Genomic DNA, 26,266 nt, shown 5'->3' on the forward strand with positions numbered 1-26,266 from the left:
GACTTTTTTTAAAGTCCCAATATTACTCCAGCAGGAGGGTGGATAGGTCATCAGTATAAAAGTCTTGGAAAACCCCTTTAAAGATATATGCAAAATACTGGAAAACTTTCTTGGCTAATGCATTCCATACATAGGGGAGCATCCTATACATACATAATGATTTTATTAGTGTAATGTGGAGAAGCATAAACTAAAACATTTTACATATATTATTTATGCATCAGTAATATCTTAGTGTATGTTAGTCATAATTACTATAGGACCTCTAAATGCTGATGCTGGTCATTTTACGCTGGATAATAAATGTATCCATGTACTCGCTGGTAGAAACCTGTGTTCCTGCACTAACCAACAGGAGTGGACTGGCCGTAGATCCTACAGGGAAATTTCCCAGTGTGCCAATGCCCAGGGGGCCAACCGAGCCCTCCTCATGGCCATCAGCCGGGTACCTAACGATCTGATGCTCTCAACATTATTTAATGCTAGGAGCATCAGGTACTTATGTACGTGGCCAGCAGCCGCAAGTGCCTTCCTGAGCTCAACTGTATCAGTGTCCTCAGGACAGTGATACAGTTGAATGCTGCAGCAGGTGCGGCAGTATTAGGCACTGCACTGTAGTATGTGCTTCTGCTAGGAGAGTATTTTGTGCAGCATTAAAGCATTGTTGCCCCCCCCCCCCCCACCTTGTGTTGTCCCAACCTCCTTGTGTTGCCCTGCTTTCTGTGAATTTAGACCTGCCTACAACATTGTAATGTTGAATTCCCAGAAAAAACTTGTCTATGAGTATTGGAGAAAGCTGAAACACATTCAAAAGGCAGAATCACATCGCCCTCCCTTCTCTACAGAGCTAGATAGGATCAACAAATGTGCATCAGGGATGATGGGTGAAATGAGGCTCCCTAGGTCCCCAAAGTGGTGACGGCCCAAGGGCATGTTCCCCATTTGTGCTCCTAAACCGTAGGTGTTACCATCTGTGATAAGTGGTTGCATGGCACTTTTATTTATTCAGGCATACTGTAGCATAGTTTATGACTCTAGCATTAGATGTTGATTTCCAAATGTCTTCTTAGGTGATATGTCTTATTGAAATTTTGCACAGTAATTTTATTTTTCTACAGGTTGTGATCCTACCTGGAAAAATATAAAAACCCTGACACCTAAAGCCATTGCCAAAGAAGGTGGATTCAAAGCGGCAATGAAAGAAATAGGAAAAGCAATGCGTCAATTTAAAAAATACTCCAAGCCAAATGTAAAAAATCCCAACCCACCATGGGCTCTTACATTGCATGATTGGTCATTTGAGCACCAGTTGGCCCTTCGAGAATCTTTTGCTGCGTTGGATAAAGGAGAAGGTACTGTACTCTCAAGGGAGGATTTTATGGAAGTCCTAACAGAGAAAGGAGCTCCAGTGACCACCGAACAAATGGAGAGTATTGTTCATCTTCATGAAAAAGGTAGAGGTGGAAGCATCAGTCCTGAGGATTTTTTGAAAGGGTCAAAGTACCTACAAAAAGCTTTTATACTATCCTCCTATGGACCAAAAAAGAAAAAGAAAGGAAAGAAAGGGAAGAAAGGAAAAAAAGGAAAGCTTACACTACCGATGCCAATATGTACAATGCCAGGTCACCTAATCTCACGTAGGGAAGATGGTGGACCACCCGACTTTATGATTGAAGCTTGCCATAATGTTACTGATGTCAACCGATTTGATGGTGACCACCCACCCCAGAACCCACTGACAGATGATACTGCCTGGTATGTGGATGACCAGGAAAAAGTGTATACTCACATAAACCTTGCCTCCAAAGCTGGAGACCTTGAGTCCTTGAAGAGGGCCTTTGAAGAGGGTGTATCAGTGGATGTGAAAGATATCTTTTATAAAACACCCCTAATATCTGCCTGTGCTTATGGGAATATGGAGGCTGTCCGATTCCTTCTGGAGAAAGGGTAGGATTTTTATTATTTTAATCGACTGAAAATTAAATAAGTGTTGCAGTCCAGAAGAGAGTTATACGTAGGATTACAAGTTTTGTTCATAGATCATATCTGTTGATTTGCTCATGAAAAGCATTTTGATACATGCGACATATGTCTCATCTACATAATGGTAATCTGAATAAATTTAATGGATTACCTAGTTTACTTTTTTTTTTAAGGGTTATTTAAAAAAAAAATGTTTTTTATTTTTTTTTCAGAAACAGCACCACTCTTACCAACAGGTTGTGCCTGGTATTGCAGCTCTTCCCATCCATTTGAATATGGATTAGTCACAGTAACCAGACGCAAGAGTGGTGCTCTCTGGAGAAAATGAAAAGACTGTGTTAACTGTTTCTTATTGGAATATCAAAATACAAGGTGCAATGTAATCTGCAGAGACACTACAATCCCAGAGACTTAAGACCAAATGAAAGGTTTATTAAAATATTTTAGATTGAAGATTCTGGTTGGGTGTATGATTAAAGAGGTTTTCAGAGACTTTAGAACTGATGACTTATCCTCTGGACAGGTCATCAGTATCTGATTAGTGGGGGTCCGATGCCCAGGACCCCTGATGATCAGCTGTTTGAGAAGGCAGCAGCGCTCGCAGTAGCGTTGCAGCCTTCTCTCAGCTGTTCCTAGGCCATTGACGACACGTACATCAGTCACATGGCCTAGGCACAGCTCAACTCTATTGAAGTCATTGGGGCTGAGCGCAACACCAAGCATAGCCGCTATAAAATCTACGGCTCTGTGCTTGGTGAGAACAGCTGATCAGTCGGGGTCTCGTGTGTCGCGGACCCCCACCAATCAGTTACCGATGACCTATCCAGACCTATCATCAGTTCTAAAGTCTTGCGAACCCCTGTTAGGGTTTCTTTCACAAATACTTTTTTTTAGTAATGCGTTCAAAAAGGATCTCACATTTCAAGCTTTTTAAAAAGCTTCCTTTGAAGCATTTTGTACATTAGTTTTAGTCCCTTAGAAAAATTTAAAAAAAAAACACAAAAACCTACTAAAAACAAAAGTGATACGTGTAGAATTTTCACTATTTTGCCATACAGTTTAGCATCGAGAAGCATCAACACTATGCCAAGACATATGTGTTAAGATGCATGTGAATCCCGCCTCGTGGTAATTCTGGACTAATCCGTGATTTAGAGTGAATTCAGATGCAGCTGATTTGTTATAAAAAAGTTTTGCTAATAATAGGTTGTTCCGTACACCTCAAAGGGGGTTTTTGGTGGCACGCACATGGATTTCTGCAAACCCCGTTCAGATAACAGCCACAGCCACAGAGATCCTGGAGATCCAGCTGAAAGTCTTAAAGGGGTCGTCTAGCATTTTATTTTATTTGCCGCCCAGTCCCAACCAGGTATACCTGTGATAAAACCCATACTCACCTGCTGGCTGCCACTCTGTCCCTGCTCCTGGGCTCTGTTCGCTGGTCTTCTGGTCCTTATCTGTCAGCTTCGACATGGACGTGGTTATGTGCACTGCTGCAGCTGGTTATGTGCACCAGACGTATCCTGACATCGACTAATTTGAGCTCCAGATAAACATATAAGGAATATATAGCAAAGCAATGGCATACATGTTGCACATTACCTATAATACCAGCAGAGGGTGCAGGATGTGTTAGTCTGCGAGAGCAGGACCAGAAGAAGCATGGTTCATCTGCAGGACCACACCTCCTCTATAGCTGCAGTGTGGACAGACTGCTTAGCAATGATTCTTACCACGGTTCCTGGAGAATCCCGGACACCTCCGCAGTCCGCTGCCCTGTCCCTATATGCAAAGGTGATGGTCATTGTGTCTAAAAGAGCAGATCCTAGACAGACAGCACAGTATGCATATGCTTTGCCCTAATATAATATATATAAATCTATATGTAATGCAAAAACAATTTTATACATTTTCTTACTAAATCCTGTGTACCTCCTGTACTTGTCATATACATCAATAGCAATTTCACATGACATATTAATGTCAGAACCTGATGATTAAAGGGGTTATGTAAAAAATAAAAATCAGACATCATGTAGTATATGACAATCTCTTTCTAAAAAAGCTAGAACCAGCCCTGTACCTCACATGGATCCAGAGATCTCCCCGTTTGTTGTGCTGCTAGATTTATATCAAGCTGACAGATCAAGGGGAGTGTCTTTTCTGCTGCAGCTCAGGGGGCGTGTCCATGTTCTACCTATCACAGCTCAGGAGGCAGCTGAAGGATGAAACTGAGCATGTGCGGCCTTCTCAGTGTGCAGGACAAAGAAACAAGAAGAAAAACAAACATGAGGTGGCGCTATATAGATATATTTTTATTGAATAACTCAGTGGCTATGCAAAATTTTTAATTACAAGCAATTACAAAATAATTCATGTACAGGTGTTGAATTGTAAATGTAGACTATTGTTTGTGGGACAACTCCTTTAAAGGGGTTATCTCGGTTGCGCCACAATGCTGTGCAGCCTCCACTTCCAGGATCATGTGCTGTACATTGGGCATGTGATCCTAGAGTTGTGTTAGATCAGAATCTCTCCCTAGCGTTGTGGCGGTAGACTCATGAATGCGCTGCGGTTTCTAACCCCAGGCCGGGATCAAGTGCCCAAAATACGGCACATGATCCAAGTATTGGCCGCTGCACAGTATCAAGGCACAGCCCAGAGACTGGTCATGCTACATAGGTGCTGCTTATCTTTTCCTGCAGAAGCTGTAAATTACACATCACTTTTTCAGTTGATGTACATGCAACGACCAAATGCGGAGGTGGAGAGGGTAGAAGTAGTAATAGTGCAGATGGAAGTTGTAGTAGTCACTGACACTGCTCTCCCCACAATCCCTAAGACCAAGCAGTGATATCATGAAGCATAAAATGAGAAACCTTGGTTTGTTGGCAACAAATCCACTGTACTTTACTGAAGTGATTCATTAGATGGTTCACACAGACACTGAACATGTCAAGCACAATCTTCTCAGGTACCTTATGCATCTTCTTAAGACTGTATAGGAGACAGTGGGTTACGTCTCCTTCTTATAATCTACTCAGTCTTCCTCAGCTCACCAAAGGGGTGCAACTTATTCCTCTCACTCTTACTATATTGCGATCTCCTCAATATAGCACAGCCTCTAAACAGGTGATCAGGCTACTCTTTTGGTATGATGGGGAACGTGAAGCTCATTGGATCCCGCCACATGCAAGGAAGTCTGTAGCCAGGATGCAGGCCTTTACCTTTTTTGGACAGAATGCTTTTCACTCTCACTTTGTAGAACTGTTACACTCTTTGTGGAATCCAGTAACTTCCCAGTTCCTGCCAAAAACATCAGAGTTAGGAGGTTTCATGTCCCTCAATTAAGGGGTTCTGCAGCTGTTGTCTATGACTTACATAAATACATTCAGCCTGTGAGCTCATGTTTAGATAACTTTATTTCTGCTCCATTGCTAATGGCCGCATGGTATTGAAGGTGCCGTACAGCCATTAACAATGCAGACTGACTAAACAGCGCAGTCTCATTAGTTTAAGAAGAGTCAGCTGCAGCCCGTGCAGTCGCGCAGTACTTAAACGCAGCTCAGCCACATTGCAACCGCACGGTGTACCCTAAAGGTGCATTCACACGACGGTATGTATTTTGCGGTCTGCAAAACACAGATCCACAAAAAACACGGATTTCATCCGTGTGATGTACGTGTTGCATCCATTTTTTTGTTTTTGGGGAATCATTGTAACAATGCCTATCCTTATCCGCAAAATGGACAAGAAAAGGACATGTTCTATCTTTTTTGCAGCACTGCGGAACGGAAATACGGACGCCGTGTCCTGTCCAGTTTTATGGGCAGACCCATAGAAATGAAAGGGTCCATGTGCAATCCGCAAAAAAATGCGGATCGAATGTGGACCAAAAATGCAATCATGTGAATGGGGCCTAACAGTAATCAGTGCTGCAGCTGTGTATCCGGGATAGCTTTTCTTCTGGATGTAAGCAGTGAACGAAGCTTCCTATTCAATGACTACAAGCAGAGATCTTGGAAACAACTGACCAAGTACAATCTTTGGGGGGATTTCGCTGTCTGGAGCTTGATCTTTCTTTTCTTTCATAGTGCTGACGTCAATACAAGCGATAACTTCATGTGGACCCCGCTTCATCATGCTTGTCACGCCGGCCAGAGTGACATTGCTGAACTGCTGCTACAACATGGAGCCAGGATAGATGCCGTCGCCCTGAATGGATCCACACCACTTATGAGAGCCGTGGAAAGTGGAAGTCTGGACTGCGTTCAGTCGTTAATGAAATCCGGAGCAAAGGTGCAGATTGAGAACAAGAAAGGTAAATGGTGGAAGACAGAAGTCCATAGGTAGACGTGTTCCAGGATGGCCTGAGGCTGCCCACACACATGAGATGACTCTTGGCCGACAGCTATGGCTAGTATCACACTAGCGTTAAAGAGAAGAGCCTGCCAGAGCTCTCTGGATCTGGCATTGCCAGACGCTACCTGATGCCCACCAGCCCCGTTAACTATAATGGGGACCAGCGCAGATCTGGCCGCAACTGGGAAAATATGCCGGACAAATACCACTGCGATTCTCTGCATATTTGTCGGGTTGCGGCCAGATCTTCGCCGGTCCCTATTATAGTTAATGGGGTCGGCGTGCATTCAGACAGGATCCAGAGAGCTCTGTCAGGGAACAGCCTGCTGGATCTCTTCAAATGGGTTTTCCGAGACTAACAAATGCCCCCCCTATATGCCTGGCCCCTCACACTGATTCTACTTACTTGGCTCCCTGCGCCGCTCCTGGTCCCCGCACCACTGCAGCTGCTTCTCCCCGTGCGCGGATGAAAACGGGGAGAAGCAGCTGTGGCACTGCGGGGACCTGGATCAGCGGAGGGAGCGGGGAGCCAGGTGAATAGAATCAGTGTGAGGGGCCTGGGGTATGGGGGGGCATTTGTTGGTCTCGAATAACCCCTTTAATGCTAGTGTGAAACTAGCCTAACTGTCCCGATCCTCTGACACATATACAGGCTCGCCACTGTTTTTTGGGGGGTTTAAGTTGCAATAATGGACTACATTTCACATGAAGCTTCCATGCTGTCAGTAGTACGCAAAGCTTCTCACTGTCTCCTGGACGGCTTTCTTGTATAGATCACAGGCAAAACGAGAAGTCCTGTGTGCACCTAGCCCATGTGATCTGTACACGGGATGTCACGGGGGCCAAAGGAGGTAGTAACATCACAGGACACATGACATGCCATCTACATGGAGTTTGTATGTTCTCCCCGTGTTTGCGTGGGTTTCCTCCAGGTTCTCCGGTTTCCTCCCACACTCCAAAGACCTACTGATAGGGACCTTAGATTGTGAGCCCCACTGGGGACAGTGTGATGTAATATCTGTAAAGCGCTGCTGAATATGTCAGCGCTATATAAGTGCATAAAGTAAAATAAATAAATGCCGCCAGAACGGGCAGGGATTCAGTAACGCAAGAACATTACAAACTTCATATGGAAACCAAGGAGGAAGGGAGGTAACTTGGACAGCATTTTAAAGCCTTTAAGGCGAGATGAGACTAACCCCCAGTAAGCACCAGCCCGGGGGGGGCCGGAGTTCTGGATACGGCCGAGCAGCTCCTGTTTCCGTAAGTCCATGAGCAGTAAAGGGGAGAGATGCACAAAGCGTAGCACATGCTCACTGTGGGTCATTCCCATCTCAGCTATGAAAGGCCAAGCTCGGACAACCCCTTTAAGGCCCAAACTGTTTTTAAGGGGTTAAGTTTTCCAGTTTTACAACTTTCTCATATATTTGGACATGGTTAATAAAGGCGAGCGTTTCTTACACCAGTCTTATGGTACGTTCACACGACTGTGTCTGTTTTGTGGTCCGCAAATCATGAATCTGCAACATACGGATACGGTTCCATGTGGCTTCCGCATTTTGTTGCGGACTCATTGACTTCAATATGTCCACATTTTGTGACAAAGTATAGGACATTTTCTATCTTTTGTGCAACATATGGATATGGACAGCATCTGCCCTTTGCAGATCTGCAGTTTTTGGACTATAAAATACGTATGGCCGTGTAAATGCACCAGAGGGAAAGATGCACCATATTTTTTAAAGGGCATCTGTCAGCAGTTTTGTACCTATGACACCGGCTGACCTGTTACATGTGCGCTTGTCAGCTGAAGGCATATGTGTTGGTCCCATGTCCACATGTGCCTGTATTACTGAGAATAATGATGTTTTATTATATGTAAATGAGCCTCTAGGAGCAACGGGGGCGTTGTCGTTACACCTAGAGACTCAGCTCTCCCTGCCTGGCCCTGTCAATTAACCCCTTAGTGACCAGCCTGTTTTGGGCCTTACTGACTAAGCGTTTTTCTTTCTTTTTTCATCGTCACGTTCCAAGAGCTATAATTTTTTTATTTTTTTCCGTCTATAGCTTTATGGGGGCTTGTTTTTTGTGGGACAAGTTGTAGTTTTTAATGGTGCCATGTTCGGTACACATAACTTTCTGATTAACTTTTATTAACTCTTTCTGGGAGGTAAATGGGAAAAACAGCAATACTGCCACTGCGTTTTTACGTTCTAAATTTTACGGCGTTCATTTTTCTGTATAAATAATGAAATATCTTTATTCTCTGGGTCAGTACGATTACAGTGATACCAAACGCGTATAGTATTTTTTACATTTTACTACTTTTTTGCAATAAAACTCCTTTTTTGAAAAGAAAAAATGTTTTTGCATTGCCGCTTCCCAAGACCCATAACTTTTTTATTTTTCTTTCTATGGAGTTGTGTGAGGACTTGATTTTTGCGGAACGACTTGTATTTTTCATTGGTATCATTGTGGAGTCAATGGCGCTTTTTGATCGCTTTTTATTACGTTTTTTCGGTGGCAACTAGGAATAAATTAGCAATTCTGTATTTTTATTTTTTTTACGGCGTAGGGGATAATTTACATGATATTTATGTAGTCCGGGTCGTTACGGACGCGGCAATACCAAACATATGGGGTAGGGTTTTTTTGCAATTTTTTTTCATTGAAAAGCGTATTTTCAATGGAAAAAAAACAAAAAAATGTATTGAATACATTTTTTTATTTTTTTTTACTACTTAAGGCCTCTTGCAGACGAGCATGAGCGGAATAGGTGCGGATGCATTGCGTATGCGTTCAGTGAAAAATGCGCGATTTCGCAAGCAAGTTCATTCAGTTTTGTCTGTGATCGCGTTCAGTTGTTCAGTTTTTATCGCGCGGGTGAAATGCGATTTAATACGTTTTGCACGTGCGTGATAAAAAACTGAATGTTTACAAACAACATCTCTTAGCAACCATCAGTGAAAAACGCATCACATCAACACTTGCTTGCGGATGTGATGCGATTTTCACGCAGCCTTATTCACTTCTGTGGGGCCAGCGTTGCGTGAAAATCGTAGAATATAGAACATGCTGCGTTTTTCACGCAACGCACAAGTGATGCGTGAAAACCAACGCTCATGTACACAGACCCATTGAAATGAATGGGTCTGGATTCCGTGCGGGTGCAATGCGTTCAAATCACGCAATGCACCCGCGTAGAATACTCGCTCCTCTGCAAGGGGCCTAATAGTCCCACAAGGGGACAATAATAGAGAGCTTTTTGATTGCTTTTTTTTTAATCAGATAAATTTTTTATTATTATTTTCATCATCAATTGACTTTCAGAACAAATATCCAAGCATCACAAACAGTTACAAAGGATAAATGTATAAAATATCACTCATGCATAGTGTATACAGTGCATATCTTATGATTGTAAGACATCACAATCAACAGTTTCCAAGAGTAACTAGGAATTGTACAATAAACCTAGTCCCATACCATTCCTTTTTTTTTTTTTATCAACAAACATCCCTATAAACTCCCCCCCCCCCCCTTCCCTCCCAAACCTTCCAAGAGCAGGACATCATTTCAATAGGAGCATTACTACCTCATAATTCTTTTTCTCCCCTTCTTATCGGCACCGTTCCAATGATTTTAATACTTATTAAAAACAATAAATTCAAAGTAACCATACTTCTATATAGTTATGACACTCAGCCCACGGTCTCATACCACCAACTGTCACCAGCAAACATATACCATATATTCCACCAGCCAAAGACTGTTTCTCCCCGCGATCACATTCAAGAAGGCACTGCTGAATTACACACAGTTATTCTCACTGATCAGCTTTACCGGGTACCCAGTATACTACTCGTTAATGCTAACCAAGGACTACAGCATCCCGAGCTATCTATCCAACTACCCCAAATAGCCTCAAATTTGGTCAGGCATTTCCTTTTCTGATACACGCCCCTCTCAAGGCGAACTACCATATTCAATCTAGCAACATATTCCGAGACCTCTGGGGGTATCTCCTGTATCCATTTTGCTGCAATAGTCTTCCTTGCCTGATACAACATCCTTTCTATTCCAGTAACTACTGTAGATTGCAAATTATCCTCTGGTAGTATTCCTAGAACACAAATTTTCGGATCCATCTTAAGCTTAGTATTATATACCTTATTAACAAGATGTAGTATTGCTTTCCAGTAGGAGGTTAATGAAGGGCATGACCACATCATATGTAGGAGATCAGCTTCAGCGCTACCACATTTCGGGCAGCCGGGACTGTCCCTGCACCCTATTTTATGTAGGAATACCGGAGTCCTATATACTCTATGCACTAGGTACAGCTGAGAGAGACATGCAGCCTCGCTAAGAGATAAAGTGGGAGTAAGCGCTACTACCTCTGACCATTGTTCATCTGTAAGCTCACCCAAATCTCTTTCCCATTGCTGCCTGCTTTTTAACGGATGTCCTTTGAGAAAATCTTCCAGTAGGGCCTGATACATCACAGAGATTGCCCCTTTCACCGATCCAGCAGCCACCACTGTGTTCAGTGCATGATTAGATGCAAACACAATTGGAGCCACTTTAGCTTGAGCATCCAATGCGTGTCTGAGCTGTAAGTATCTATAGAACTGCGAGGAAGGAAGCCCAAACTCCGAGCATAGCTGTTGATATTGTTTTAATACCCCACCCGAGAAGATATGGCTCAAATTCCATATTCCCTTATCACTCCATCTAGAAAATCCAGTCAGACCTTCCAACTCTTGTAGTGCTGGGTTCCTCCAAATAGGCGAGATATTAATATATCCCTCTAGTCCTAAGATATGCCTGGCTTTATTCCAAACTTTTCTCATGAGCACTAATATTGGGATACGTCCTACATCCTCCTCCACCCTACCTTCAATGGCCGTCAACGGGGGAGACCTATTTGACGCCCATTCCATCAATTGTCCACTCTTCACGCCTGGGCTACCCAACACTCCCCACCCTTTGAAATGCTGCAATTGGGCCGATAAGAAATAAAGCAGAGGATTGGGGAGAGCAAGTCCCCCTGCATCTTTGTTCCTCTGTAGTGTTTCATATTTTATCCTCCCCCTATTACTTTTCCACAGAAAAAAGCGAAACAATCGCAAAATTTTTGTGAAAATAGTGCACGGGAATCCAGATAGGAGAATTGTGCAGGACATAGAGTAATTGCGGCATAAGGATCATTTTTAACAAGTTTCCCCTTCCTATCACTGATAAAGGCAATTTATGCCATACTGTGATCTTATTTTTAAACTTCTCCAACAAGGGTAAGAGGTTATTAGTAATATATTCTGCAGGGTTCATTGACACTGTTACCCCAAGATACTTAAAGGATTGCACCACCTTGAGTTCGGAGAGGGCAGTAGTGCGTGACGGTATCTGAGAGGATACTGGGAGAATCACCGACTTATCCCAATTTATAAGTAATCCAGACTGGTCGCCCAACTGAGATATCACAGATATTATAGAATCCATATACTTCTCCAGATCATTCACATATATCAACGTATCATCCGCATATAACGATACTCGCTCCTCAGTAGAGCCCCTCAATAACCCTCCCACCGAGGAAGTAGAACGCAGAAGACAAGCCAAAGGTTCGATGGCTATCGCAAATAATAACGGGGACAGCGGACAGCCCTGTCTTGTCCCTCTCTCTAGAGCAATAGATGACGATAAATGTCCATTGACTCTTATTCTAACTCTAGGTTCACAGTATAAAAGTTTAACCCACTTCATAAAACCGAATCCAAAGCCCATCTTAGTCATGACTGCCCACAAGTAGTCCCATTCAACGCTGTCAAAAGCCTTGGCAGCATCAAGAGAGACCACCGCAGCCCTGTTATCCAATGTATCCCTACCCTCTAGCTGGAGATTCAGGAATAGCCTCCTAAGATTTAAAGCTGTGGATTTACCAGGCATGAAGCCCGATTGGTCGTCATGAATAGTGGTGTGAATAACTCTGTTTAGCCGATTAGCTAGAATTTTTGCCAGGAGTTTTACATCAACTGTCAGGAGGGAAATGGGCCTATATAAATCCACCAAAGCTGGGTCTTTACCTGGTTTGGGTATTACTAAAACTATAGCTTCTCTCATGGAGGAAGGTAAAATACCACCACTAAAAGCATTCTTAAATACTTCAAGTAGGTGCGGAAGTAGCAGTTCCCCATGTTTTTTATAGAATTCCCCAGGGAGACCGTCCCCACCCGGTGCCTTCTCATTAGGCAGAGACTTCAGCGCCTCTTCCAATTCCTCCAATGTTATGTCCTCCTCCAGGAGTACCCTATTTTCCTCAGACAGGACGGGTATATCAATCCCTTCCAAATATCTAGATCTACAGGAATCAGTGGCGACCAGTCTGGATCTATAAACCTCTTTAAAGTGTACATAGAATTCTTCCAGAATGTTCTCATCTCCCACCACCATTTCTCCACTCCCTCTCCTAAGTGAAGTTATAGAGGAAGGACCCTGCTGAGCCCTAGTTATCGTAGCTAACAAATGACCTGCACTCTCTCCTTCAGCAAAATATCTCTGGGTCGTAAATAATCTTTTATCTTCTGCTCTAGCCTGTATATGTTCCTTCAGAAGTTGTTGGGCTTCCTTCCATTGCAGCTCACCAGCCATTGTGGGTTGTTCTACATATTTGGCCTCTAAATGCGTAACCCGATCTGAAAGTTCCTTGTCCAGAGCCCGACTTTTAGATTTCTTAACGCTGATTTGTTTAATATATAGCCCCCTCACATATGCCTTCATAGCATCCCATACCACATCCAGTGACGTCGAGCCTATATTAATAGTCAAAAAATCAGCCATAGCCCCGGAAATCACAGTACCAGTATCCACTATTGACAACCAGAATGGGTTCAGGCGCCAGATAGGTCTTGCAACACGTGTCTGGGGACCTACTTCCAAAGTTATCAATAACGGAGAATGGTCAGATATGCTACGAGGTAGATACGAAATTCTCTTAGTCAAAGTCACTAAAGATAAGGATCCAATAGCCAAGTCTATTCTGGACAAGGAACCATGCGTTGTTGAATGACAGGAGTATTGACACTGTGTAGGATATAAAGTTCTCCATATATCACATAAATCCACCTCTGATAACAGTCGTGCCAGAGAAGTAGGAGCAGCGGAGCATGTTCCCAGCCCATTATGGAATTTATCCAAGGAACCATTAAGATACATATTGAAATCCCCTATTACCAGCAGTGGAATTGATGGGAACTTAGACGTGAAGGAGATAATCAGCTTCATAACTTCAGCTGAATATGGGGGGGGAACATACACCGCCGCTAGAACAATCCTGAATTGGAAAATGTGACAACTCAGACATACGAACCTTCCACCATCATCAATATATGATTCATGCACATTAAATGGTATAGATCTATGAACCAGGATGCTGACCCCCCTAGCATGTGTGGAGTGCGTAGAGTGATATTCATAACCCACCCATGCTCTATGCGCCAAGTGTGTCCTGTCAACAGTCAAATGGGTTTCAGACAAACAAACAATAGCTGGTTGTATATCTTTCAGGGCATGAAATATTGCTGCGCGTTTAGTTGCTTGTGACATGCCCCGTACATTCCAGGCAACTATGTTAACAGAAGACATCATGAGCATATAAAATCTTAAACAGAAGCCAGTGCCGATAGATCCATAGAAACCTCCTCTCAGAGATAATTATAAAGATAGAGCCCGCTCCCAGAATCCCCCCCCCCCCCCCCCCCAACGTTCTTAAACATTTTGTAAGTTATAAACTTGATGTATAGGGGTATACCATACATACACAAAGTGAACCTAACCGCCACGGTTAGTGGTATAAGCACCGGAGAACAAAAGGGTAGTTTCCTATATCCTAATGACGCATCAACCTGGATGAATATAAGAACAAATTACTCATCCTCCCACCCTGCCCTATAATTACCCAAACAGAATAGGAAACAACCGACTATAAGTCAGGATATATAGCCGCCCTTTCACATATGGAAACAACAAGGTACCATACATTCATAACTGGCAGTATAAAATATCAGTAAGTAAGCATTATAATAGAAAAAGTTCTATCAGTAATATCACCAAGTCCTCAGGTATTGTTGCCACGTTGATCCTTCTCGTGAGTGTCCAGCCACTGGCATGCTTCAACCGGATCCTCAAACATATGTGTGGACCCATTTGCCACAATCCGGAGTTTAGCCGGGTATAGCATGGAATAAGGCCACTGCAATAGCCTCAGACGCTTCTTTACGTCCAGAAATTTCGCCCTCCTTTTCTGAATTTCTGCAGAAAAATCCGGGAACATCAGGACTCTGCTACCATCAATCTGAACGTCAGGGATATCTCTGGCAGCTTTAAGAATGGCATCTCGGTCCCTGTAGTGTAGAACTTTGATCAGGAGGGGTCTTGGAGGCGCTCCTGGAGGTGGAGGCCGAAACGGCACCCTGTGTGCCCGTTCTATTGCAAAAAGTGGGGATAACTTTTCTTTGCCAATAGTGTCCACCAGCCATTTTTCCATATACGAGACTGGATCCGAACCCTCAGTGCGTTCCGGTATCCCAATAAAGCGCACATTATTGCGCCTCAGACGATTTTCCAGATCATCAGACTTAGCTATTAGCAACGACACGTTGTGAATAACTCGCTGTAAGTCCCTCTTAACAGGTGGCAATTGATCTTGCATATCGCTGACGCGACCCTCCAATTCCCCCACTCTCTCCTTAAATTGCCGCATATCTTGGCGGATTAACAGAACTTCCTCCTTGAGGCCTCCCACATTAGCATTCAGGGACGTGAGAGCTACGCTACACTGCGCAACCATCTTGTAGACATCTGCAATAGTAGGTTCAGGGACGGGCTCCATTTCTGCTGGCAATACTGGACCCCCCTTTTGCTTTACAATGGAGGCATAAGTGGCCGTTTCCTGGGGCTCCGCTCCCCTCACCTCTTCAGACACCTCAGCTTCAGGCTCCGGATCATTAGCCGCAGCGGCCGAGGTGCGGGCGAATCTTCCCAGCTTTACCGCCACATCAGACAGCTTAGCGGCTTGTGCGGCGCCATCTTGTTTAGACGGAGTGTCCGTGCCGCCGTCTCTGCATTCCTTCTCCCTCTGTTTCTGCCGGGTCATGATGATATCGGGGCTCACCACGGCGTCCAGGGAGGCTATTGTAGGCTGTCGGCTGTCTCGGAGGTTAGGCAGGAGGTGGGTAAACCATTAATAACAGGATTCTGTCCAGGAGCTCTGCGCCATGCGTCTCACTACATCGGCAGTCAGGCCACGCCCCTTTTTGATTGCTTTTAAAATGCAATGCACTAGCCCTGTGGTGCATTGCATTTCAATGGCAATGCTATTCTAACATTGACCAGCAGGCTGTGCCAGAGAGGCGCAGCTTGCTGGAAATTACTGAAGGCTGGTCTGGGGCCTACATCAGGCCCCAAGGCAGCTTTCACACACATCGGCACACCGCCATCACATTTGCAGGGTGCTGATGGGAGACAGAGGAAGTCCGCTCCCTCCGTCAGCACAATACATGTGGCGAGCGCAATTGCCTGCGGCATGTAAAGTGTTAAACAGCCCGGATCTGCACTCCTGCCGTTCCGGGCTGTTAGAGCAGGGCTGCGGCTCTCATGTGAGAGCCGGGTACCCGCTCCCCGCTGCACGGGGGACCCGTGCAGTGCTTAGACTGGGCCCCTTAGTGACCACCGTAAAAACACATATGGGTGGTCACTAAGGGGTTAAAGTGGAGAGGACGCAGCAGTTGCAGAGAGAGAAGAGCCTCTAAGTGTAACGACAACACCCCCGTTGCTCATAGGGGCTCTTTTGCATATATTAAAACATCATTTTTCTCAGCAATGCAGGCACATATGAACATGGGACGAACACAGATGCCTTCAGCTGACAAGTGCACATGTAACAGGTCAGCCAGTGTCATAGGTACAAATCTGCTGACAGATGCCCTTTAAAGGAACTGTGCAAGATTATAAAAACATGACTGCTTTTTTCAGAAACTACCTTAGACCCAGGGGCGTTGCTAGTGTCTCAAAAGATCCAGGGCCCAAGCCCCAATGAATATGGCCTAGTTCTCTAAGTTTCTACCCCCCTCCCCTCACACAGCGCATTTTGCTGTGCTTGCTGTACAGCAGTACGTACCTCTTACATCCAGGGCCTCCCAGGTGACGTCTCCGCCGATGTAGATCTTCTCTGTCATCATCTTCTTTCAGCTGCCTCGTCTCTGCAGAGTGTAACACACAGACATCTTAGCTTCCTCACATCATCCCCCAACCTGGAGCTCACTGTGCTCCCCAATACCCCCAAATACTACCCTGAAGAAAAATGATTGCCCCATTGTAATAGTGCTCCTCATAGTCCAACCAATAGTAATTCCCTTCTAGAGTGCCCTCATTAGTAATACTGCCCCCTACAGTGCCCCATAATAGTGATAATGCTTCACAAGAATGCCCCCATTAGTAATACTGCCCCCTACAGTGCCCCCAACCATGATAACGCTCCCCAAGATGCCCTATTAGTAGAAGGGCCCTCCAGTATAAATAATACCCTCACAGAGCCACCCAGTAGAAATAAGGCCCCCTATTGTTCTCCAAGTAGTAATAACGCTCTCTACAGACCCCTCAGTAGTAAGAAGGCCCCCACAGTGCTCTTAGTAGAAATAAGGCGGATCTATAAGTCACTACTATAGAGCCCCCAGTAGTAATAAGAATGCCTATAGTGTCCCCTGGATTTGCAGTGCCCCCTGTAGTTATATTCCTCCCTCCACCATACAATTCCATGTAAATAACATCACACCATCTTTCCTACCCCCTCCAAAATACAGTCTTATGTAAATAACATCACTCCCCTCCCTTCAGCCCCTCCAACATAAAGTCCCATGTAAATAACACTATTTTCCTCATTCCTCCATACAGTTCCATGTAAATAAGGCTAATGTGAAAGTAGCCTAACATCAAACCATGTCTCCAGCCCCCTCCAATATACAGTCCCATGTAAATAACATCCCTCTCTATCTTCAGCCCCCTCCAAAATACAGTCTCATGTAAATAACATCACCTCCTCCCCAGCCGCCTTTAACATACAGTCCCATGTAAATATCACCCCTCAACATTCAGTCCCATGTAAATAACATCACTCCCTCCACCAGCCACCTTCAACATACAGTCCCATGTAAATAACATCACTCCCTCCCACAGCCGCCATCAACATACATCCCCATGTAAATAACATCACTGCCTCCCCCAGCCCCCTCCAGCAAACAGTCCCATGTAAATAACATCGCTCCCTCCCACAGCCTCCTCCAACATACAGTCCCATGTAAGTAACATCACTCCCTCCCACAGCCCCCTCCAACATACAGTCCCATGTAAATAACATGGCCCACTCCCCAGCCACCTCCAACACACATCTCCATGTAAACAACACCACTCCTGAACATTTAGTCCCATGATAACATCCCTACCTTCAGCCCTAACATACAGTCCCAGTTAAATAACCACAACTCCCAGCATTGCTCTGCCTCTCCCTTCACTCACCTCTCCTCATGTAGCAGAGTTTACCACAGCTTCTTCTCCTCTACACTGCAGTCCTCTCATGCACTGGTCACATGATGGTGACATCATCGCAGGTCCTACTCAACCGCTGCCTATTTTACTGGTCACATGACCTGTGATGTCACCACAGGTCCTTCAGATCTTCCACTGCATTAGATTAAATTGTATTGTGGTCCTGAGAACGGCAATACCGTTGTATCCAGTGTCGGACTGGGGTGCCTAGGGCCTACCATTAAAATTTATTTTGGGGGCCCACTATACAGATACATTCAAATATTACCTGCTCACACAGCAGTAAGATGCTACCAGATGATTAAATATGGTGGTCCTTGCAGCAGCAACCTTGAGAAGGTAGGTCCTGGGGAGAAGAGGACACTGGTGGCTTTCCTCTACATGAACATAGGCTGGATGAGGTGCTGTACAGGGAGTGCAGAATTATTAGGCAAGTTGTATTTTTGAGGATTAATTTTATTATTGAACAACAACCATGTTCTCAATGAACCCAAAAAACTCATTAATATCAAAGCTGAATATTTTTGGAAGTAGTTTTTAGTTTGTTTTTAGTTTTAGCTATTTTAGGGGGATATCTGTGTGTGCAGGTGACTATTACTGTACATAATTATTAGGCAACTTAACAAAAAACAAATATATACCCATTTCAATTATTTATTTTTACCAGTGAAACCAATATAACATCTCAACATTCACAAATATACATTTCTGACATTCAAAAACAAAACAAAAACAAATCAGTGACCAATATAGCCACCTTTCTTTGCAAGGACACTCAAAAGCCTGCCATCCATGGATTCTGTCAGTGTTTTGATCTGTTCACCATCAACATTGCGTGCAGCAGCAACCACAGCCTCCCAGACACTGTTCAGAGAGGTGTACTGTTTTCCCTCCTTGTAAATCTCACATTTGATGATGGACCACAGGTTCTCAATGGGGTTCAGATGAGGTGAACAAGGAGGCCATGTCATTAGATTTTCTTCTTTTATACCCTTTCTTGCCAGCCACGTTGTGGAGTACTTGGACGCGTGTGATGGAGCATTGTCCTGCATGAAAATCATGTTTTTCTTACCTTGCAGACTTCTTCCTGTACCACTGCTTGAAGAAGGTGTCTTCCAGAAACTGGCAGTAGGACTGGGAGTTGAGCTTGACTCCATCCTCAACCCAAAAAGGCCCCACAAGCTCATCTTTGATGATACCAGCCCAAACCAGTACTCCACCTCCACCTTGCTGGCGTCTGAGTCGGACTGGAGCTCTCTGCCCTTTACCAATCCAGCCATCTGGCCCATCAAGACTCACTCTCATTTCATCAGTCAATAAAACCTTAGAAAAATCAGTCTTGAGATATTTCTTGGCCCAGTCTTGACGTTTCAGCTTGTGTGTCTTGTTCAGTGGTGGTCGTCTTTCAGCCTTTCTTACCTTGGCCATGTCTCTGAGTATTGCACACCTTGTGCTTTTGGGCACTCCAGTGATGTTGCAGCTCTGAAATATGGCCAAACTGGTGGCAAGTGGCATCTTGGCAGCTGCACGCTTGACTTTTCTCAGTTCATGGGCAGTTATTTTGCGCCTTGGTTTTTCCACACGCTTCTTGCGACCCTGTTGACTATTTTGAATGAAACGCTTGATTGTTCGATGATCACGCTTCAGAAGCTTTGCAATTTTAAGAGTGCTGCATCCCTCTGCAAGATATCTCACTATTTTTGACTTTTCTGAGCCTGTCAAGTCCTTCTTTTGACCCATTTTGCCAAAGGAAAGGAAGTTGCCTAATAATTATGCACACCTGATATAGGGTGTTGATGTCATTAGACCACACCCCTTCTCATTACAGAGATGCACATCACCTAATATGCTTAATTGGTAGTAGGCTTTCGAGCCTATACAGCTTGGAGTAAGACAACATGCATAAAGAGGATGATGTGGTCAAAATACTCATTTGCCTAATAATTCTGCACGTAGTGTACATTGTATATATGTATGTAGTGCAGTAAGTCTACTGTGTTATGTGCCACTTGTGCAGGGGGTGGGAGACTAGGGGCCCACCCTGCTCAGAGGCCCACCGGGGGATTCACCTGTGTGCCAGTCCGAGCCTGGTTGTCTCTAGCTGGCAGGCAGGACATTCGAGGCCTGGGACAAAACATCAGGGGCCCAGACCCCGAATGTTTTAACCTTGCAACGCCCCTGCTTACACCTGTCCATGTCCATGTTAAATCTGCGATTGCTCTAGCTCTATTGAAGTGAATGGATTGCACAAACCTGTGGACAGGAGTGGCACGTTTCTGGAGGAAAGCAGCCATGTTTTTCTAATCCTGTAAAACCCCTATGAACATTAATGATTTCACACACTTCTTTATGGATTATTTTGGTGTCAGTACATAAGAGTAAATATGGACTCTGTTTTTATATATGCAAATGAGCCTCTAGGAGAAACGGGGGCGTTACCATTACACCTAGAGGCTCTGCTCTCTCTGCAACTGCCGCTCACTCTGCTGTTTGATTGACAGGGCCAGGCGGTGAAAACCTCATCACGATGGCGTCAATCAAAGTGGAAAGTGCGGCAAAGAAAGCAGAGCCTCTAGGTGTCACGGTAACGCCCCCATTGCTCCTAGAGGTTCATTTGCATATATTTAAACATAATTTTTTTCATTTTCACATATGAACATGGGACCGACACAGATGCCTTCAGCTGCTAAGTGCACATGTAACAGGTCAGCAAGTGTCATAGGGACAGATCTGCTGACAGATGCTCTTTAGAGCACAAATCTCTCTGCTGTCCTGATACAGTTTCTTGGTAGACTACTTTTACATTAGCATTTTCAATTCCGCTATTAAAATCCGTCATAGGATCTCAATAGCGAAAGAAAACGCTTCAGTTTTGTCCCCATTTATTGTCAATGGGGACAAAACTGAACTGAATAAAACGGAGTGCTCCAGAATGCATTCCGTTCTGTTTGGTTGCATCCCCATCGCCAAGCAGCGTTTTTCTGTCCGTGATGTGGTGCGGAGCAAGACGGATCCGTCCTGACACACAATGTAAGTCAATAGGGACAGATCCGTTTTCTCTGACACAATAGAAAACGGATCCATCCCCCATTGACTTTCAATGGAGTTGATGACAGAACCGTCCTGGCCATAGAAAACATAATACAACCGGATCTGTTCATGACGGATGCATGCGGTTGTATTATTGTAATGGAAGCTTTTTTGGAGATCCATGACGGATCCGCAAAAAAACGCTAGTTTGAAAGTAGCCTTACAATGTATCAGTGCAGATAAAATGTTTCTTTATGGAGTCGGGTTTAATTGTTGTTTATGATTATCAGCAACAATACATCAGTCTTTTATTCTACATCTACAGCCGTCAGAAAGGGGTCTTTCACCTAAAACTTCAGCAAATGGCATTTATTATGTAGAGGAAGTCGACACAAGGCACTTACTAATGTATTGTAATTGTCCATATTGCTTCCTTTACTGGCTGGATTCATTTTTCCATTACATTATACACTGCTCGTTCCCATGGTTACAACCACCCTGCAATCCTTCAGTGGTGGTTGTGCTTGCACACTATAGGAAAATAGGAAAAAGCGCCGACCTCTCTGGTGGCCGGGACTGTGGGAGCACACACAGACTGGTGCTTTTTCCAGTAGTGTGCAAGCACGACCACTGCTGCTGGATTACAAGGTGGTCATAACCATGGTAACGAGCAGTGTATAATGTGATGGAAAAATGAATCCAGCCAGCACAGAAGGCAATATGGACAATCATGATACATTAGTAAGTGCCTTGTATTAACTTCCTCTTCATAATAAATGCTATTTGCTGAAGTGAGACAAACCCCTTAATGTTGGCCACATATTAGAAAATCTGAAGTTAGAGCAGCAGACAAAATCATCTTGTTTTACCTCCAAAAGTATAGGCATTATTCCAATTTTTGCAAAACTGATCACTTTACTGTTGATTTGAAAAGAGTTCTAGCACAACAAAACTCTCGCATGGAGCACCATCTCCTCTTCAAATAACTGCCCGGGAGGGGCGTCGGGTGTTGTGTCCCCGCAGATCAGATATTGATCACCTATCCTGACGGTAGGTCATCAATATAAACAGGCTGCACAACCCCTTTAAGTCTTAAAATGTAAGTGTCATGTCATCCATGTATTATGTCAGTCCGCTGAGTGACGGAAACGTGTTCCCTATCAGATCATGAGACGTCATCCCCTACCTGTGATCCTCTTTTATCTTCATAGGACAAAATGTTCTTGATGTGGCAAAAGCATATGCCGATTATAGACTGATTGACTTGATTCAGGCCAAACTGGACAGCTTGCCAAAACCAAAAGAAAAGAAAGGGGGCAAGAGGAGAGGTAGAATGGAAGGCAAATCGAAAGCATTGTCTAAGCCACAAACCCCTGCAGTCCCAGAGGTCATGTCTGCGAAGCGAGAGGTAGACTTTTGAATTGTTCTTGTATCTGTTTTCTACAACTTGATTTCGTGATGCAGAGTAAAACCTCATTCACACGTGCGTGTCTGTGCTAAAATCCGTGAAAAGGTGGTCGGTGATGCCTCCGTGATGATTTCCGTCATGGAGCCGTGTTGGGTCTGTGTGTCCATATATTATTTTTTTGCTGTCTATGGCCTCATGCACACTACCGTTCCGTTTTTTGCGGTCCACAAACCGCGGATCCGCAAAAAAAACGGAAGCCGTCCGTGTGCCTTCTTCAATTTGCGGAACGGCCCATTGTTGAAATGCCTATTCTTGTCCGCCAAACCATGCGGAGCAAAGCATGCGGACAAAACACGGAGTGCTGTCCGCATCTTTTGCAGCCCCATTGAAGTGAATGGGTCTGCACCCAAGCCGCAAAAACTGCAGCTCAGATGCGGACCCGAAAAAAAGGCCCCAGTCACACAACCATATTTCTGGTCCACGTCCGATCCGCATTTTTGGCTTATTGGATGTGGACCAATTGTTTTCAAAGACCGTGTGTTGTCGGCATCCATATGTCTGTTCCGCTGTCCCGCAAAAAAGATAGAGCATGTCCTATTCTTGTCCGGTATGCAGACAAGAATAGGCATTGTTTCAATGGGTCCACCAAAAAAACGGATGCAACACGTACGTCACCTGACTTTTTTGGGGATCCACGTTTTGCAGACCGCAAAATACATACAGTGATGTGAATGCACCCATAGGCCCCATTCAGATGACCTTATGGCTGCCGTGCCCATGTTGCGGACCAGAAGGCCTTCTGAGTGTTTCCGCACCGCAAACGATAGGACATGTTCCATCTTTTGCTGTATGTTCCAGACCGCGCACCCATTCAAGCCAATGGGTCCACACTGCAGCATGGTGCCCGTGGTGTTTTGCGGGCCTGCTGTTTGCAGTCCACAACATGGGCACAGCGGCCATACGGTCGTCTGAATGGGGCCTCAGCATCATTTCGATTTCCAAGGACTGTAATACCGGAGGAGATTTATCCAACTAGTAGAACTGGCTTAGTTGCCCAAGTTGTACGTGGTTCTAATGATCCTGTTTGTCTATGACAGTTATCAAAGCCTTCAGAGGTTCTGCTTCCAAGAAAGGAGAAGAGCGCCATGGTTCAGCTCAATAATCTTATCACGCTGGAAGAAGCAAAGAAAGTTGATATAACGTTTGTACCAAAAACAGTAAGAATCTTTTTTTTTTTTTTGTAAATTCCTTATTCAATGTGTGGTGTCTTGGAACTGCAAGATGACTTATGTCACCAGATACATCATTAGGAATCCAACATACATGCGTAATGCGCACTAGTCAGTACATTGTAATGGTCTTGGTCCTATTTAAATATGTGGCCCCATTGTGTAGAAATCCGTTTTTTGTTTTATGCTGCTTAGCTCCTGGGTGCAACGAGGGCAGTGCTGTTGCACCTCGTTGAACCCGAGACTCCTCCCTTTCACCAACAGAGATGTTCTCTCACCTGGCCCTTAATGTGGGTTGGAGCGCTTGGCGGTCTCCATCCCTGTACAGGGTTTGCCCCAAACGCTCTGTCGCTAGACTTCAGGGCCAGTTGTGAATACTTCTTCACTGCCTGGGGGAGCGTCAGGGAATGCAAAGGAGAAGAACCTGAGGTGCAACGGCGCTGCCCTTGTTGCACCCAGGGGCTAATTAGCTTCAAATTTCTACACAACGGGACAACATATTAGAATAAATGAAAAGAATGGTGTGGTGTTAAACAGGCAGGAAGTGCTCAAACCCACATGCAGTCGTGCATATATGCAGGGGAGCAAATCCTGAAGTTGTGGTCCGTTGCTAATGGCGATCCCCAGCAAAAATGCATACAGTGGAGGATGCCCGCAGCGAACCACAAGTACCATAATAGACATCCTACACAAGATAGCAAATATGTGGATGTAATAATCAATATAACAATATAATAATAACAAAGACAGGTACACTCTGCGGTCTTACTAAACCCTCAAACTGATGATAAAATTGAGAGATTAGCCAACATATCCTACTATGGAGAACATGTCTGAGCCCGAGCACCGCGCCAAGGTTTCTCAAGTAGCTCGGGCTTGAAACATACCAGTAATGTACTGTGACTGTGAACAGCTATATGTTCATGAATATCGCTTGGATCCATAACTTTCTTCACAGAGTTGACAGTAGACAATTTGTGTATCTGGATTGTTATTTGTCCCTTTTAGGACAGTCTTTTAAAGGGGTCGTGCCACTAATATCATTTATTCCCTATCCACTAGACAGAAAATAAGTGTTTGATCGCTGGGGGTCCAACCGATGGGATCACCAGTGATCAGGAGAGCAGGGGTCCTCAAGTGCTGCTGAACTGCCCCATGCCTGTGTGTCCACTGCTCCATTCACTTCTATGGGATTAATGCAAGCACTGTACTCCGCACTTGTGATCAGTAGGGTCTCCAGCGGTTGGACCCCCAGCAATCAAACACTTAGGCCTCCTGTACACGACCGTATGGCTTTTTTAGTATTTTGCGGTCTGCAAAAAACAGATCCTCAAAAAAAACGGATGACATCCCTGTGCATTCCGTTTTTTGCGGAACGGAACAGCTGGCCCCTAATAGAACAGTATTACCCTTGTCCGTTATGCGGACAATAATAGGACATGTTCTATCTTTGAACGGAAATACGGAAATGGAAGGCATACGGACTACCTGTTTTTTTGTTTTGCGGATCTATTGAAATGAATGGTTCCGTATACGGTCTGTATACGGAACGCAAAAAACTGAAAACGGAAAAAAAACGTTTGTGCGCAGGAGGCCTTAACCTGAGGATAGGGGGTAACTGGTATTGGTGGCACAACCCCTGTAATCTCCTCTGTATATCAATCATTAATAACGTTTTCTTATTTTCCAAGGTTTGGATTACTGAGCCGTCAACATCAGATGGTATCCGGAAGAGAGAAACTCAGAGGGAGCGATTTACATATGAAGTTGATTTTGAAAACTTCAAGATGCCGTTCAGCAAGAATTTAGTGGAGAAATCTTTGGCGCTGCTAGTGGAATAGGGATCCATCGATGCGCGCTTGAAAACCTGTGATGGTCAAGTTTACATGTCAGTTTACAAGGAATAAATGTGAGATACAAAGAACATAGCCTTCACTGTCAGTTCTATCATCGGAATGTACTTACATTGCCAATATCTAAGGTGCGACTTTACAGTGAATACATTTCTTAAAGGGGTTTTCCAGTATTTCTGTGCTCTGTTCGGAGGAGGTCCAGCACCCCGCACCCCCAAGATCAGCTCAAGGAATAGCTCTGGCATCAGAACGACACAGCTCTGCAGCACTGCTCCCATTCAGGTAAACAGGAGTAGCACCACAGTAACCAGTTCGATCCACTACACAAGGGATGGAACTGTATCATTCCGGCGCTGGGGCTAGGCCTGAATAGCTGATCACCGATCGTGACTCCCACCGAAATGATATTGATGCCTACACTGAGCCATCAGTATCTAAATACTGGAAACCCCCTTTAAACGATTGTTCTTTGATACCGTACAATGTAGTCTGCCCTGTGATCACTGTGATATAATACATCAGGATAAATGGTCATGTGATCAGTTACAAGGGTCAGCGGGGCGAAGATGACTCAGATTTGAATTTTTTTTTACATTTTCTCCTTCAGCCTCCTTAGGGAAGAATGGACTGTATAGAAGGGCATCCCAAAAGTCTATTTTGACCTTACTGGGGGCAAGTCATTTGACAAAAAGCAAAAAAAAAAAAAAATAGCAAACTACGGCATAAAAACGTATAAAGAAAAGAGTAAAACTAAGGCCTCATGCACACGACAGTTTTTTTTCACGGTCCGCAAAAACGGG

General features: G+C 44.4%; 1 protein-coding gene across 1 annotated transcript in view; it reads left to right on the forward strand.

The window, feature by feature from the left end:
- The window catches only part of ANKEF1 (ankyrin repeat and EF-hand domain containing 1), a 67,454-nt gene extending 42,000 nt beyond the window's left edge, over nt 1-25,454 (forward strand). The window contains exons 6-10 of the mRNA XM_044291258.1: nt 1,119-1,947; nt 6,078-6,304; nt 22,188-22,384; nt 23,482-23,601; nt 25,305-25,454. Coding sequence (XP_044147193.1) covers nt 1,119-1,947; nt 6,078-6,304; nt 22,188-22,384; nt 23,482-23,601; nt 25,305-25,454 — 1,523 coding nt within the window. The remainder of the gene's footprint in view (nt 1-1,118; nt 1,948-6,077; nt 6,305-22,187; nt 22,385-23,481; nt 23,602-25,304) is intronic.
- Nucleotides 25,455-26,266: the final 812 nt, after the last annotated feature.

This window comes from Bufo gargarizans, chromosome 4 (genome assembly GCF_014858855.1).
Source record: "Bufo gargarizans isolate SCDJY-AF-19 chromosome 4, ASM1485885v1, whole genome shotgun sequence".
In the NCBI taxonomy this organism is placed as follows: Eukaryota; Metazoa; Chordata; class Amphibia; order Anura; family Bufonidae; genus Bufo; species Bufo gargarizans.